The 17909-nt window shown below is 44.8% G+C and overlaps 1 protein-coding gene across 1 annotated transcript in view; it reads left to right on the top strand.

Moving 5' to 3' along the window:
- xrcc5 (X-ray repair complementing defective repair in Chinese hamster cells 5) overlaps nt 1-17533 on the top strand; it is a 361785-nt gene extending 344252 nt beyond the window's left edge. The window contains exon 17 of the mRNA XM_072468320.1: nt 17316-17533. Within this exon, the coding sequence (XP_072324421.1) occupies nt 17316-17330 (15 nt within the window). The 3' untranslated portion in view covers nt 17331-17533. The remainder of the gene's footprint in view (nt 1-17315) is intronic.
- The last annotated feature ends 376 nt before the right edge of the window (nt 17534-17909 follow it).

The following is a 17909-nucleotide window of genomic DNA, read 5'->3' as shown; positions in this document are numbered from 1 at the left end:
TCCTGCCCCTTTCAACGCCTCAGCGTGGATTTCGAAGGGCCCCTCCCCTCCACCGACCGTAACACGTACATTCTCAGTGTGGTCGATGAGTACTCCAGACTCCACTTCGCCATCCCATGCCTCGATATGACGTCTGCCACCGTAATCAAGGCCCTCAGCACCATCTTCGCTCTGTTCGGTTTCCCCACCTACATCCACAGTGACAGGGGATCCTCATTCATGAGCGATGAGCTGCGTCAGTTCCTGTTCAGCAGGGGTATCACCTCCAGCAGGACGACCAACTACAACCCCCGGGGAAACGGGCAAGTAGAACGGGAGAATGGGATTGTTTGGAGGGCCGTCCAGCTGGCCCAAGGTCCAGGAACCACCCAGCCTCTCGCTGGCAGGAGGTTCTCCCTGACGCTCTGCACTCCATCCGGTCACTATTGTGCACCACCACTAATAACACACCCCATGAACGTGTTTGCACCTTCCCCAGGAAGTCCACATCCGGGGTGTCGCTCCCGACTTGGCGCGCTGCTCCAGGACTGGTCCTTCTCTGTAGGCACGTCCGACTCCACAAGGCGGACCCCTTGGTGGACAGGGTTCACCTGCTCCACGCCAACCCTCAATATGCCTACGTTGAGTTCCCTGACGGCCGCCAAGATACTGTCTCACTCGGACCTGACACCGTCAGGTTCCACCCCAACACACACACCCCCACCACCAATGCGCCCCCCCCCCTCCCACCGCGCCGCCAATATTGACCCCACCAGACCACCCCCCCTCCCCTTTTCCGCACAAGAGGACGAAGAGGACTTTGGCACGCTCCTGGAGTTCCCCGATGACTGGCCAGCATCAGCACCGCCACCACCGCCATCGGTGCCACCTCATCCAGCACCGACTTCGCCGCCACTGTTACGCCGATCCCAACGAAGCACCAAAGCATCGGACCAGCTGAGCCTTTGATGGACTCCGGACCGTCAACATGGACTTTTGTTTCCCTACCACTGTACATAATTGCACTAATTGTATATAGTTTCACGTCACCCCCGCCGGACTCATTTTTAACAGGGGATGAATGTGGTGAACCACTGTAATAGGAGATGTAAGGTAGGACCTGCACTACAGGTTCGCCAGTAGCTCCTGCCGGCTGGCTCCGCCCACGGAGAACTGTATAAATATGCATGAACTCCAGTGCCCTGCCATTTCGCCAGCTGCAGCAGGAGGCCTCGCATCTGACCGTAATAAAGCCACAGTTGTACCCAACCTTAGTCTTTGTCCAATTGATCGTGCATCAATGTACAAGGCTCAGCCTGATACAATTCAAGGTGGTTCATCGGGCACACATGATGGTGGCCCGGATGCGCAGGTTTTTGGGGTGGAGGACAGGTGTGTGAGGTGTGCAGCGGTACCCGTAAATCATGTCCACATGTTTTGGACATGCCCGAAGCTTAGGGGGTTCTGGCAGGGATTTGCGGATGTCATTTCCACGGTACTAAAAACGAGGGTGGCACCGAGTCCAGAGGTGGAAATGTTTGAAGTGTCGGAAGACCCGGGAGTCCAGGGGGTGAGAGAGGCTGACGTTTTGGCCTTTGCCTCCTTGGTAGCCTGGAGACGGATCTTACTAGCGTGGAGGGACTTGAAGCCCCCAAAATTGGGGGTATGGGTTAGCGACATGGCTGGCTTTCTCAGGTTTGAGAACATTAATTTCGCCCTGAGAGGATCAACGTTAGGGTTCGTTCTGAGGTGGCAGCCGTTTATCAACTTCTTCAGGTAAAACTAAACTGTTAGCAGATTCAATAAGGGGGAGTTAGGTTATTTTTGTCTAGCTTAGGCGGGAACAGTGAGAGATGGAGGGGTGTGTTATGCACTGAATTACGTTTACATTTGTATTTGTATCTTTTGTTATAAAACCATGAATGCCTTAATAAAACGTTTGTTAAAGGCAGAAGTTGTGGGGTGACCTGATAGAGGTTTACACCATTATGAGAGACATGGATTAGGGAGGGTTTAACTTTGTTCAGCAGGAATTCCTCTTGTATCCCTCTATTCCCATCCTATTCATGTATTTGTCAACCTGAATTTGGGAACCTGAATTGTAGCTCCAGTATACAGGAGGTTGAGAGTAGTGCGGTCATGAGTAAGGTTTCAAAGTTGCAGGAGCGTGCAGGCAGGAAGGTGGTTTAAAGTGTGTCTAGTTCAATGCTAGGAGCATCCGGAATAAGGTGGGTGAACTTGGGTTGGTACCTGGGACTTCGATGTTGTGGCCATTTCGGAGACTTGGATAGAGCAGGGACAGGAGTGGTTGTTGCAGGTGCCGGGGTTTAAATATTTCAGTACGCTCAGGGAAGGTGGTAAAAGAGGGGGAAGGGTGGCATTGTTAGTCAAGGACAGTATTACGGTGGCAGAAAGGAAGTTTGATGAGGACTCGTCTACTGAGGTAGTATGGGCTGAGGTTAGAAACAGGAAAGGAGAGGTCACCCTGTTAGGGGTTTTCTATAGGCCTCCGAAAAGTTCCAGAAATGTAGAGGAAAGGATTGCAAAGATGATTCTGGATAGGAGTGAAAGTAACAGGGTAGTTGTTATGGGGGACTTTAACTTTCCAAATATTAACTGGAAATGCTGTAGTTCGAGGACTTTAGATGGACCCGTTTTTGTCCAATGTGTGCAGGAGGGTTTCCTGACACAGTATGTAGATAGGCCAACGAGAGGCGAGGCCTTATTGGATTTGGTACTGGGTAATGAACCAGGACAGGTGTTAGATTTGGAGGTAGGTGAGCATTTTGGTGATAGTGACCACAATTCGATTATGTTTACTTTAGTGATGGAAAGGAATAGGTATATACCGCAGGGCAAGAGTTATTGCTGGGCGAAAGGCAATTGTGATGCGAAGAGGCAAGACTTAGGATGCATCGGATGGGGATGGAAACTGCAGGGGATGGGCACATTTGAAATGTGGAGCTTGTTCAAGGAACAGCTACTGTGTGACCTTGATAAGTATGTACCTGTCAGGCAGGGAGGAAGTGGTCGAGCGAGGGAACCGTGGTTTACTAAAGTAGTTGAATCACTTGTCAAGAGAAAGAAGGAGGCTTATGTAAAGATGAGACGTGAAGGTTCAGTTAGGGTGCTCGAGAGTTACAAATTAGCTAGGAAGGACCTAAAGAGAGAGCTAAGAAGAGCCAGGAGGGGACATAGACAAAGAACAAAGAACAAAGAAATGTACAGCACAAGAACAGGCCCTTCGGCCCTCCAAGCCCGTGCCGACCATGCTGCCCGACTAAACTACAATCTTCTACACTTCCTGGGTCCGTATCCCTCTATTCCCATCCTATTCATGTATTTGTCAAGATGCCCCTTAATTGTCACTATCGTCCCTGCTTCCACCACCTCCTCCGGTAGCGAGTTCCAGGCACCCACTACCCGATGCGTAAAAAACTTGCCTCGTACATCTACTCTAAACCTTGCCCCTCTCACCTTAAACCTATGCCCCCTAGTAATTGACCCCTCTACCCCGGGGAAAAGCCTCTGACTATCAACTCTGTCTATGATAAGTCTTTGGCAGGTAGGATCAAGGATAACCCTAAAGCTTTCTATAGATATGTTAGGAATAAAAGAATGACTCGGGTAAGAGTAGGGTCAGTCAAGGACAGTAGTGGGAAGTTGTGCTTGGAGTCCGAGGAGATAGGAGAGCTGCTAAATGAATATTTTTCGTCAGTATTCACACAGGAAAAAGACAATGTTATCGAGGAGAATACTGAGATACAGGCTACTAGACTAGAAGGGCTTGAGGTTCATAAGGAGGAAGTGTTAGCAATTCTGGAAAGTGTGAAAATAGATAAGTCCCCTGGGCCGGATGGGATTTATCCTAGGATTCTCTGGGAAGCTAGGGAGGAGATTGCTGAGCCTTTGGCTTTGATCTTTATGTCATCATTGTCTACAGGATTTTGATAAGTTCCGGAAAATGGAGGATATCTCCATGGAAGACTATATAATGGAATTTGGCAGACTATATAAAAGGCTGCAGAAACACAATCTGGAATTTCCACAGTCTGTGTTGGCCTTTAAATTACTTGACTGTGCGAGAGTGAGCAACATGGATAGGCTCCTGGATTTGACAGGAGTTCAGTTTACTGATAAGGATACCTTATTCGAACAGATGACAAGAGCTTTACAAACGTTTCTGGGGAAACATTCGATTCCGATGGCTCTGATGACCCAAATAGGTCAGCCTGCAATAAGGCAGAATATGGAAGGTACACTAGTAACAGGATGGTCAAATCGTATGGCTACGAACAGGGCTCAAGATTATAGAAGGAGACCAAGACAAGGAAATTATGAAGACAGAAACTCAGTTAGAACCTACAATAGGAAGATGAACCCCAGAAATGCACGGGGCATGATAAATCGATGTTTTCGATGTAACTCAATACCATTATGCTTTCAACTGTTCAACTCGTTGTGATAGAGTGTTTGAAGCGACACATGACATGGAAGAGTCAGAAGAGGAAAAAGATAGTGACCAGAAAGAAGGCATTGTCCTATTGACAAGCAGTTTTACGCCGGTAATGAGGGCGTTGGTTGCACAATCCTTCAACTGTGCTGTATTGGACAGTGGCTGCACATCTTCTGTGTGTGGAATTGACTGGTTAAAATGTTATCTGGACTCCTTGAATGCTGAAAATCGTAACAAGGTTAAGGAATTTGAAAGTTCCACAAGTTTCAGGTTTGGGGATGATAATACTCTGAAGTCGCTGAAAAGAGTGGTGATCCCTTGCAATATTGCCGGAGTGAATCATTTCATTAGCACGGATGTTGTATCAAGTGAGATACCTTTGCTTCTGCGCAGACCATCGATGAAGAAAGCACACATGAAACTGGATATGGAACAGGATAAGGCAACAGTTTTTGGAAAGACGGTGGACTTACAATATACACAGTCGGAACACTATTGTATTCCATTACTGACAAATAATTTTCAAGTAGAGTGGTTAAGGATGTGTTAATGGCAGTTGAAAATGGGACTTTAGCTGATAAAAAGCTTGTGGTATTAAAACTGCATAGGCAATTTGCACATCCGTCTGAAAAATTTATTAAAGGATGCAGGGGTAAGGGATGACGACTCTCCTAAACTGATAGAACAGGTTAGTGACCGCTGTGAAGTTTGTAGGAAGTACAGAAGGACACCAGCACGAACGATAGTAACCCTACCTTTGGCCAGGGATTTTAACGACATTATGGTCATGGACCTTAAGATCTGGGATAAAGCAAATAATATATTTCTTCTGCATTTTGTAGATTTAGCAACTAGATTTAGTCAATCAGCGATTGTACGAAGTAAAGAAAAGAGAGTAATTCTGGATCAAATCGTGGAAAAATGGAGAGGGACATGAATGGGTCCACCGGCAAAATTCCTTATGGACAATGGGGGAGAATTTGCTAATGATGAGTTTAGGTATATGTGTGAAAACATGAATATCAGAGTTATGAATACGGCTGCAGAAAGCCCATTTAGTAATGGTGTCTGTGAAAGAAATCATGCTGTCATCGATGACATGCTTCGGAAAATTTTAGCAGATCGACCAAATTGCAGGCTAAATTCAGCTTTAGCATGGGCAGTACATGCAAAGAATTCATTGCAGATGGTTAGGGGCTATAGTCCTTTTCTATTACTGTTTGGTAGAAATCCTAAAATTCCGTCCATTGTGGATGACCAGCCTCCAGCTTGGGAGGGGACTACAATTAGCTCTGGTTTTGCTGAACATTTAAATGCATTACATAGCAGTAGAAAAGCTTTTTTGGAAGCAGAAGTCTCTGACAGAGCTTCAAGACATAATGTACGGCCATCAGATGCCGTTTTTCAGCAAGGAGGCATGGTATACTATAAGAGAGACAATTCTAATGAATGGAAAGGCCCAGGGAAGATCATAGGCATAGATGGCAAAACAATTATTTTGCAACATGGTAATCAAACTGTTAGGGTACATTCATCAAGGATAATGGGTACAGATTACAAATTTTCAAATTTAGACAGAGCAAACAGACATGACGAGGAACCAGAATCATCTGGTACGCATGTGTTACAGAACTATGAGGACCAATTAACTGATATAGACAGGGTTTCTGTGGAGGAACACAACACTTCTGATGAATTAAAACAGGCCATTTTTCCGAAAGGGCAACTGCCAAAAGTTGGTACAAAAGTGACATACTTGCCTGAAGGGTCTAGTCAATGGAAGGATGCAACTGTCATTAGTAGAGCAGGGAAGGCCACTAGAAAGTATAAACATTGGTTGAATGTACAGCATTCAAGGGAAGGAGTCAAGACAATGGATTGGGAAAACGAAGTTCAAAAATGGAGGGCACAGAAGCGCAGTGCCAGTTCAGATAGTTCATCGGATAGTGAACAGGTCCGCAGGAAAAGGTCGAGAACTATTGAAAGGACATCCCACAGCAGAAGGGAAAGATCAAGCAGTAGCAGTACAGAACGAGATACCATGCGGGAGAGGGGACGTAGTTTGTCAAGATCTCGGAACATGAGTAAGACTACGAATTCTAATAGGAGTAGAAGCCCACATACACATGAGATTTTGGTGGCTTCAAATAAATTAGATGAAAAAGTTATTAAAGAAGCTAAACAGCAAGAATTGCATAGTTGGAGTGAATTTGGGGTATACACGGAAGTACCGGATAGGGGACAAAGAGCTCTATCCCACAGATGGATTTGCACGGAAAAGATTCTTCCGGATGGAACTTATAAGGCAAAGGCCAGGCTCGTGGCAAGGGGATTTGAAGAAAACTTAGAAGATCTGGATTTAAGGGTCGATTCACCTACAGCAGGAAAGGTTATTTTAAAGATCTTCTTGGCTCTATTAGCCACAAAGGCATGGGGATGCAAATCTATAGATATAAAAGCTGCCTTTTTGCAGGGGCATCAGCTCCAGAGAGACATTTTTCTCCGTCCCCCTAAAGAAGCAGCTAACACAGAAGGGGTACTCTGGAAGTTGAACAAATGTGTATATGGATTAAATGATGCATCTAGAGTCTGGTATTTTTCGGTAAGGTCAGTTTTGTTAAAGTTAGGCTGTTGCCAGTTGAAAGCAGATCCTGCAATGTTTTACTGGCACTATAAAGGAAATCTTTCTGGCATTTTTATGATGCATGTCGATGATTTTTTGTGGGGTGGGACTGGTGATTTTGAAGCTATTGTAATCTCTGGTTTGAGGAAAGAATTCAGGGTTGGAAGTCAGGCTTCCGGTGCATTTAAATATATTGGACTGGAAATTGGACAGACTAAGTTAGGGGCAACTTTACGTCAGCAATCTTATTTGGAAAGCATCAGCTCAATAGCAATTAGTCGTGGCCGAGTTTCACAAAAAGACACAATGGTTTCAAAGATAGAAAAAGAGCAACTGCGAAGTTTAATTGGGCAACTGAACTGGTTAGGTAGACAGACTAGACCGGAAGTGAGTTTTGATGTCTTAGAGTTGAGTACAAAAATGAATGATCCCAAAGTGGAAGACATAATAAGAGCAAATAAAACGTTGGCCAAACTAAAAATGCAGGAGTGTGTTTTGAAGTTCCCGGTTTTAGGTGACCTTAAGCACTTGAAACTCACAGTTTATAGTGATGCGTCCTCCGCAAATTTATGTGATGGGGTTTCAAGCGCAGGGGTTTTTATAATTTTCCTTTTGGGGAACAATGGTAAATGTTGCCCGCTTGTGTGGGAAACAAAGAAAATAAGGAGAGTGGTAAAAAGCACTTTGGCTGCTGAGACGTTAAGCCTTGTAGAGGCGGTGGATATGGCTTTTTATACAAGTATGATATTGACAGAAATTTTGGGATTAGGGGATTTGGGTAATATACCTATTGACTGTCACATTGACAATAAATCCCTGTGGGAAAATGTGCACTCTACAAAAAGTGTCAATGAAAAGAGGTTACGGATAGACATCGCAAGTTTGAAGCAGATGTTGGACAGAGGGGAAATAACAAAAATTAAATGGGTCGACAGGAGCTATCAACTGTCAGACTGTTTTACGAAAAGAGGGGCGAGTTCACAGAAACTTTTGGATATTGTTAATGAAGGGCGTTTGTTTCTATGACTTTTTCTTTCTTTCTCCAAACAAAATAAAAAGGGGGGGACATCATGTGTGTGTTTCTGAGTTTCTTGAAATTTTGTTTTCACCTAATTTTTTTTTCTCCAAGGAAGGGGAGACTGTTAAGTAATGGGTTAAGAGATATTGCAATTAGTTGTCTCATTTATGTTAAGTATCCATTAATTGACACTGATATGTAGAGGGGCTTCAGGTGGCCTCTGGGAGGTGGTGTGTTGTTAAGAGTTTTGTGCAGAGGCTGTGGAAGTGAAATAAATGGTGTTTGGTGAAAAGGAACAGGAACTTTAGACTCTTCATTTCACAGCAACTAAAACGTCTAACATAGTCAACACGGTTTTGTGAAGGGTAGGTCGTGCCTCACAAACCTTATTGAGTTCTTTGAGAAGGTGACCAAACAGGTGGACGAGGGTAAAGCAGTTGATGTGGTGTATATGGATTTCAATAAAGCGTTTGATAAGGTTCCCCACGGTAGGCTATTGCAGAAAGTACAGAGGTATGGGATTCAGGGTGATTTAGCAGTTTGGATAAGAAATTGGCTAGCTGGAAGAAGACAAAGGGTGGTGGTTGATGGGAAATGTTCAGCCTGGAGTCCAGTTACTAGTGGTGTACCACAAGGATCTGTTTTGGGGCCACTGCTGTTTGTCATTTTTGTAAATGACCTGGAGGAGGGCGTAGAAGGATGGGTGAGTAAATTTGCAGATGACACTAAAGTCGGTGGAGTTGTGGACAGTGCGGAAGGATGTTACAAGTTACAGAGCAACATAGATAAGCTACAGAGCTGGGCTGACAGGTGGCAAATGGAGTTTAATGCAGAAAAGTGTGAAGTGATTCATTTTGGAAGGAATAACAGGAAGACAGAGTACTGGGCTAATGGTAAGATTCTTGGTAGTGTGGATGAGCAGAGAGATCTCGGTGTCCATGTACATAGATCCCTGAAAGTTGCCACCCAGGTTGAGAGGGTTGTTAAGAAGGCATACGGTGTGTTAGCTTTTATTGGTAGAGGGATTGAGTTTCGGAGCCATGAGGCCATGTTGCAGCTGTACAAAACTCTGGTGCGGCCGCATTTGGAGTATTGCGTGCAATTTTGGTCGCCGCATTCTAGGAAGGATGTGAAAGCATTGGAAAGGGTGCAGAGGAGATTTACCAGAATGTTGCCTGGTATGGAGGGAAGATCTTATGAGGAAAGGCTGAGGGACTTGAGGCTGTTTTCATTAGAGAGAAGAAGGTTAAAAGGTGACTTAATTGAGGCATACAAGATGATCAGAGGAGTGGATAGGGTGGACAGTGAGAGCCTTTTTCCTCGGATGGTGATGTCTAGCACGAGGGGACATAACTTTAAATTGAGGGGAGATAGATATAGGACAGATGTCAGAAGTAGGTTCTTTACTCAGAGAGTAGTAAGGGCGTGGAATGCCCTGCCTGCAACAGTAGTGGACTCACCAACATTAAGGGCATTTAAATGGTCATTGGATAAACATATGGATGATAAGGGAATAGTGTAGATGGGCTTTAGAGTGGTTTCACAGGTCGACACAACATCGAGGGCCGAAGGGCCTGTACTGCGCTGTAACGTTCTATGTTCTATGGATAGAGTGGATGGGCAAGCACTCTTTCCCAGGGTGGAGGGGTCAGTCACCAGGTGTCATAGGTTTTAGATCTGTGGGGCAAAGTTTAGAGGGGATGTGTGAGGCAGGTTTTTTACACAGAGGATAGTGAGTGCCTGGAATGCGTTGCCAGGGGAGGTTGTGGAAGTTGCTATATTAACGGCGTTCAAAAGGCATCTCGACAAACACATAGATAGGATGGGCATAGAGGGATACGGCACAAGTACTGAGGGTTTTGGCAAAGGTTGGTATCATGACCGGTACAGGCTTGGAGGGCCGAAGTGCCTGTTCCTGTCCCGCATTGTCCTTTGTCCTGTGCTCACTCTCCGAGCCTGTGCAAGTCCTTTTGCAGCCCGCCTGCTTCCTCAATACTACCTGCCCCCCTACAGATTTTTGTATCATCTGAAAACTTAGCAACAGTGTCTTCAGTTCCTTCTTCCAGATCATTAGTGTATATTGTGAAAAGGCAGTGCATTCCAGACCATCACCACCCACTGGGTAAAAAAGGTTTCCCTCAAATCCTCCCTAAATCTCTCACTTTGAACTTATATCCCCTTTGTAACTGACCCTTCAACTAAGGGGAACAACTGCTCCTTATCCACCCTGTCCATGCCCCTCATAATCTTGTACACCTCGATCAGGTCGCCCTTCAATCTTCTCTGCTCCAGCAAAAACAACCCAAGCCTGTCCAACCTCTCTTCATAACTTAAATGTTCCATCCCAGGCAACATCCTGGTGAATCGCCTCTGCACCCCCTCCAGTGCAATCACATCCTTCCTATAATGTGGTGACCAGAACTGCACACAGTACTCCAGCTGTGACCTCACCAAAGTTCTATACAACTCCAACACAACCTCCCTGCTTTTGTAATCCATGCCTCGATTGATAAAGGTGAGTGTACCAAATGCCTTTTTCACCCCCCTATTAACTTGCCCGTCTGCCTTCAGAGATCTATGGACAAACACGCCAAGGTCCCTTTGTTCTTTGGAACTTCCCAGTGTCAGACCTTTCAGAGTATACTTCCTTGTAAATTACTCCTTCCAAAGTGTATCACCACACACTTTTCAGGATTAAATTCCATCTGCCACTTATCCGTCCATTTGACCATCCCGTCTATATCTTCCTGTAACCCAAGACTCTCAGCCTCATTGTTAACCACCCGGCCAATCTTTGTGTCATCCGCAAACTTACTGATCCCACCTCCCACATAGTCATCTATGTCATTTATATAAATGACAAACAATAAGGGACCCAGCACTGATCCCTGTGGTACGTCACTGGTCACTGGCTTCCGGACACGAAAGCAGCCATCTGTTATCACCCTGTTTCATATAGCGAACCCAATTTTGAATCCACCTTAGTAAATCACCCTGTATCCCATGGGCATTTTCCTTCTTAATAAGTCTCCCATATGGGACCTTGTCAAAGGCTTTGCTGAAATCCATGTGAACTGCATCAACTGCACAACCCTCTTCTGTACACTTGCTCAAAAAATCCAATCAAATTTGTTAGGCATGACCTCCCTCTGACAAAGCCATGCTGACTATCCTTGATCAAACATTGCCTCTCCAAGTGGAGATTCTCTTCTTCAGAATCTTCTTCAGTAGTTTCCCAACCACTGATGTGAGACTCACTGGTCTGTAGTTCCCTGGCATATCTCTACAACCTTTCTTCAATAGTGGGACCACATTCGCTGTTCTCCAGTCCTCTGGCATCTCCCCCGTGGCCAGAGAGGAATTAAAAATTTGGGGCCCTCATCTCCCAATCATCCTGGGACACAATTCATCTGGACCTGGAGATTTGTCCACTTTTACGCCCACCAATACCTTGTCACGCCCTTTGTCAATTTGTCAATTTGTGGGGGTGAGACTCCTGCAGACACGGGAAGAATTTTCAAACTCCACATGGACAGTGATTTGGGGCCGGGATTGAACCCAGGACCTCGGTGCTGTGAGGCAGCAGTGCTAACCACTGCGCCACCGTGACGCCCTATTTTATAGGGTGTTGATGAGATCATGACTGGAGTATTGTGTCCAGTTTTGGTGTCCTTATTTGGGGAAGGATGTGGTGGCATTGGAGTCTCTCTCCCCGAGTTCCAAGGGGCTGGTTAGCACAGGGCTAAATCACTGGCTTTGAAAGCAGACCAAGGCAGGCCAGCAGCACGGTTCAATTCCCGTTCCAGCCTCCCCGAACAGGTGCCGGAATGTGGCGACTAGGGGCTTTTCACAGTGACTTCATTTGAAGCCTACTTGTGACAATAAGCAATTTTCATTCACTTCAAAACTACCTCCTCATTCTCTTGGGTGAAACCAGACGGTACCCAACGGTTGAGTGTGGACTATCGAAAGGTGAATGCAGTTACAAGAACGGACTCTTACCCTATCCCACATTTGAAGGATTGCATTGAGAAAGTGGGACAATCTGCTTTTATTTCCAACTTCCAGACATGGAAAGAACATTTTAAACATCGTATGGAGTTCTTCGATCGACTTCAGGAGGCAGGTTTGGTGATGAACCTAGCCGAAAGTGAATTTGGAGAAGTCCGAATCACTTTCCTTGCGAAGTTTCCGATACCCTCAAGACGAAGGGAAATAATGCCATTTCTTAGCATGAATGGATTTGATCGAACATTTGTGCAAAAAGATTTGTAGTGTGATTACTCCCCTGATGGACTTGCTAAAGAAACGTCAAAAATTTCAATGGACAGCGGACTTTCAACAGGCATTTGATGCCTGAAAGCTGTGATCACCAATGCTCCTGTATTGGACAATTGCAAAGGACTCTGTGGTCAGATTGAACTAAAGTATCTGATTCTAAAGAGAAATGCCGAGGAGTAGAGGAATGGATGGATCGTGCAGAGACTTTGTTCAAAGAGACTGTCAATCCAGAAGGATTTTGGTTGGAGGAAGAAGAACAAAGAAAAATGGACTATATTGTTATACCTGTTTGCGGGTGTGTTTTTTTGTGAAACGTAAAAGTATTTTTACTGTGTGCATTTCTTAATTGATGGTGCAAAGGTGAAAAATGAAACCATCTTGAAGTTGATGGGTTTTTTTTCTTGGGGGCAGGTGTCATGTGAGAGTACCTTTACGAACTGGATGTTTAAGCAATGTACCTTTAAGAAAACAGTGATGTCAGAGAGTGGGTGGAGCTCAGCTCAGTTCAGCCATTTTGAAGTTTCAGTTTGGAAAAGTGCCTGGCTGGTTTTGCTGAGAGCAGTTTAAAAGTGCCTGGCTGTTTTGCTGTGAGCTGCTTAAAAGGAGAAAGCCAGTTTGAGACAGCAGCTTAAGAAGTTCTAGTTTGCTGTGATCTGCTTGAAGGGAGAAAGCCAGTTTGAAAAAGCAGCTTGGGTGTGTCTGTGTGTTTTCAGAGAGCTGCAGGAAGAAAGCAAGGTGCTGGAGCTGAAGTCAACCAAGCATATATATCTCTGTCATAAAAACAGAAAATATATATTAATTGTGACTGGTGTGTTACTGTTTTGAAGGTTTGAAGCCTTTTGGATGTTTGAAGGAACATTTTGAGGGATTATTTAGTGGTGTATTATTTTCAGGGTTATCTTTGAAATGAAGGGTGTTAAGGGATCCAATGTTTATTTAAAAGGTTAAGTTGAGTTCATGGAATAAACATTGTTTTGTGTTTAAAAACCACGTGTCCATAATTGTAATATCACACCTGGGGAACAAGCCGCGTGCTCGGAAAAGCAACAAATCCATTAAAGGGAGAGGTTGGTTGAACTCCATGTTACATTTTGGGGTTCTGTAAATGCCTCGCCCACAACACTATTTTTATTAGCCAGAGCTTTCCCATATCCCCTCTTTGCTCTCCTAATTGATTTCTTAAACTCCATCCTGCACTTTCTGTACTCCACTAATGCCTCTGCAGACTTGCTCCCCTTGTACTTGTTAAAAGCCTCTCTTTTCCTTCTCATTGTATCCTGAATATCTCTGGTCACCCATGGTTCTCTGGGCTTGTTACTCCTTCCTATTACCCTAGAGAGACCATATTGGGCCTGCACCCTCTCCATTTCCTTTTTGTAGATTTCCCCACAAGTAACTCTTTCCAGTCTACCTTGGCCAGATCCTGCCTTATTGTGTTAAAACCTACTCTCCCCAAATCCAAAACATTTTTTTTTTTTGCATCTTGTCTATTTCTTTGTCCATAATAAATTTAAATTGAACCATGTTGTGGTCGGCATCACTGAAATGCTCTCCCACCAACACATCAACCATCTGTCCAGCTTCATTCCCCACAAGTATGTCCAGTACTGCACCATCCCTTGTTGGATCCTCCACATGTTGAGCTAAAACGTTCTCCTGTATACATTTTAAGAACTCTACTCCATCTAAGCCCTTAACATGATGGCTATCCCAATTAATATTGGGAAAGTTGAAATCACCTAATGTAATTCCCCTCTTATTATTTTTACACCCTTCTGTGAGTTGCACACATATTTGCTCCTCAAATTCCCGCTGACTATCTGGGGGTCTATAATAAACACCTAGCAATGTCGCTGTCCCTTTATTATTCCTAAGCTCGACCTACAAAGCTTCATTTGATGCCCCCTCCAAGATATCATCGCTCCTTAATGCAGAAACAGTCGCTTTAAATAATAATGTAATTCCTCCTCCTCTTTTACCCCCTCCTCTGTCTTGCCTGAAGATTCTATATCTCGGAATCTTGAGCTGCCATTCCTGTCCCTCACTGAACCTTGGGCTGAATTCGCTGCCGTCAGGATGCTCCATTTTGCCAGCAGCCCAGGGGTTTCCCGACGGCATGGGGATGCCCCACAATGGGAAACCCCATTGACCAGCTGGCGAAACGGGGCATCCCACCGGCGTGTTGAACCAGAAATCTCCCGCGCATGTCTTTGTGAACAAAATTACACAAATCGTCTCCCTTAACTCATCCATTTTACCTTTAATACTTCTGGCATTACAGTGGAGGCCATCCAGCCTTGTCTTTACTCCCTTGAAACTTACTATCATGTATTTCCTTTGGCCTGATTGCTTCTCTATGCTATACTGTGGCCCTATTCTGCCATCAGTCTGCGTCCCCTCCCCCTGCCGAATTAGTTTAAAGTCCTCCCAACAACACCAGCAAATCCGCCAGCAAGGACGTTGGGTCCGCTCTGGTTTAGATGTAGACCGTCCCACTTGGACAGGTCCCACCTTCCCCAGAAACAGTCCTAGTGGTCCACGAATCTAAAACCCTACCTCCTGCACCAACACTTAAGCCACGCATTCACCTGTGCTAGTCTCCTATTTCTGTACCACGTGGCACTGGGAGTAATCCAGAGATTACAACCCGAGAGGTCCTGATCTTTATTCTACAGCCTAGCTCCCTGAATTCCTGATGCAAGACCTCATCCCTCGTTCTACCTATGCCATTGGTACCAACATGTACCATGACCTCTGCCTTATCACCCTCCCCCTTCAAGATATCCTGCAGCCGTTCAGTGACATCCCAGGTCTTCCACCATGAAGACTGATGCAAAGTAACTATTCAGTTCCTCTGCCATTTCTTTGTTTCCTGTTATTACTTCTCCAGCCTAATTTTCCAGTGGTCCAATGTCTATTTATGCCTCTCTCTTACCTTTTATATATTGAAAAAATCTCTTCCTATCTTCCTTTATATTACTAGCTATACACTCATATTTCACCTTTTCCCCCCGTATTGCTTTTTTAGTTGTCCTCTGCTCACATCTAAAGGCTTCCCAATCCTCTGGCTTCCCACCAATCCTCACCACTTTGTATGCTTTTCCTTTTGCTTTGATGCTGTCCTTGACTTCCCTCGTCAGCCATGGATGCCTTGTCCTCCTCTTCGATCCACCTTGGGATGAATTTCTGCTGTGCCTCCCGAATAACTGTCAAAAACTCCTGCCATTGCTGTTGCATTGTCTTCCCTGCTAGGTTCCATTTCCAATCAACTCTGGCCAGCTCCTCCATCATGCCTCTGTCGTTACCTTTATTCAATTATAGAACCGTTACATCTGATTGCAGCTTCTCCCCCTCAAACTGCAGGGTAAATTCTGTCATATTGTGGTCACTGCTCCCTAAGGGTTCTTCACCTTAAGTTCCCTAATCAAGTCTGCCTCATTACACATCACCAAATCCAGAATTACCTGTTCTCTAGTAGGCTCTGTCACAAGCTGCTCCAAAAAAACATCTTAGACATTCCACAAATTCCTTTTCTTGGGATCCACTACCAACCTGATTTTCCCAGTCCGCCTATATATTGAAGTCCCCCATGATTATTGTAATATTGCCTTTTTTACATGCCTTTTCTGTCTCCTGATTTATTTGTTGCCCCACATCCTGACTGCTGCTAGGGGGCCTGTACATAACTCCCATCAGGGTCTTTTTACCTTTGCGATTCCTCAACTCTACCATTCTATGCCTCCTGACCCTTTATTATATTGCATCTTGCTATTGATTTAATTTCATTTCTTACTAACAATGCAACCCTTCCCCTTTGCCCATCTGCCTGTCCTTTCAATAGGATCCATACCCTTGGATATTTAAATCCCAGCCCTGATCCCCTTGTAGCCACGTCTCTGTGATGCCCACAACATCGTACCGGCCAATTTCAATGTGCGCAACAAGCTCATTTACCTTGTTCCGTATACTGCGCGTATTTAGGTACAACACCCTCAATCCTGCATTGACCGCCTCCCTTCTCATGTTTGCCACCTTTTTTGCTCTGCCTAAATAGAATGTTTTTAGGGCAGCACATGGCGCAGTGGTTATCACTGGGTCTACGGCGCTGAGGACCCGGGTTCAAATCCCGGCCCTGGGTCCCTGTCCGTGTGGAGTTTGCAATTCTCCGCATGTCTGCATGGGTTTCACCCCCACAACCGAAAGATGTGCTGGTTAGGTGGATTGGCCACGTTAAATTGCCCCTTAATTGGAAAAGAATATATATATAATTGGGTACTCTAAATTTATTTCAAAAAATAGAATGTTTTTGGAGCTTGGAATATTTGACCAGAGGGAGGTGGTAGAGCCAAAGAGAATTACATCATTTAAGGGGAGATTATCTAAACTTTTGGTGAAGACTGAAATACAAGCCTCTGGAAAGAATGAGATAGGAGGATTAGTTTGAAATTGATACTGGACAACGGGGAGAGAGTAGTGCACTGGAATTAGCTTCCAGCTGATATTTGGGCTGTGGGAGAATGCAGGTAGTGAAAGTTCAGGTGCACTGTTTCTGGATATTTTGTTTCTAGGCTGTGTTCTTATTTCCCTTTCAGTAGCTGTTTAAGATAATTTATTATCCGGCAGAGATTATGCCAGGGTGTGTCTATGAGATGTAGACAGCGACCTTGTCCCTCCATCAGTACCACTAATAGCACCATTGCCTTAATCGGGCATCACAATAACATCCGTTTTGGTGACATTTGCAATTCCAGTTTCCAGAGTGTAATAATGAAATGGAATGTGACAGAAATTCATGGAAACAATTGTGAGATGAACTGATGAAAGAGAATGAGCAATTTCAGAAAATTAACAGTACCCCAGGAATGATATGGCCAACTATCGGTTGACTTAGAGTCCAACACTGGCTGCTTTTACTTAATCCTGTTTTAATGTTTCTCACTTGTATATTTTTTTTGCAGCTTGATATGATGTAAGCTGAACTTTCCCAAATGGAAAAGTGGACAGAGATATGGGATCTAGAAGAAGAAAAGGTCGTGATAGAACGTTCAAGCTGCAAGAATGTTTATACTGATATGATAGATTTTGTCAGATTGTTCCTGAGGTGCTGAGGTGGTTCTTTGCTCATCAGTCCGACATGAGAAAATAAAAACTAGCTTTGAATGCTCGGCACAGCCAATACCTGATCTCATACAATGATTTTGATTACCAGATAATGCAGACTGCAAATGGAGGAATGGAGAATTACTTAAATTAGAGTTGGGTGGCACGGTGGCGCGGTGGTTAGCACTGCAGCCTCATTGCACCGAGGAGCCGGGTTTGATCCCGGCCCCGGATCACTGTCGTATGGAGCATGCACATTCTCCATGTGTCTGCGTGGGTTTCACCCCACCAACCCAAAGATGTACAGGGTAGGTGAAGTGGTCACGCTAAATTGCTGCTTAATTGGAAAGAAAAGAATTGGATACTTTAAATTGATTTTAAAAATCAATTGATTTTACTGCACGTAAAAGACCCTTCGGCCCATCATGTCCACACCAATCATCAAGCACTTC

Source organism: Scyliorhinus torazame, chromosome 2 (genome assembly GCF_047496885.1).
Source record: "Scyliorhinus torazame isolate Kashiwa2021f chromosome 2, sScyTor2.1, whole genome shotgun sequence".
NCBI lineage: Eukaryota > Metazoa > Chordata > Chondrichthyes > Carcharhiniformes > Scyliorhinidae > Scyliorhinus > Scyliorhinus torazame.
Note: the sequence above shows the minus strand (reverse complement) of the source record. Positions and strands in the feature narration are given on the sequence as shown.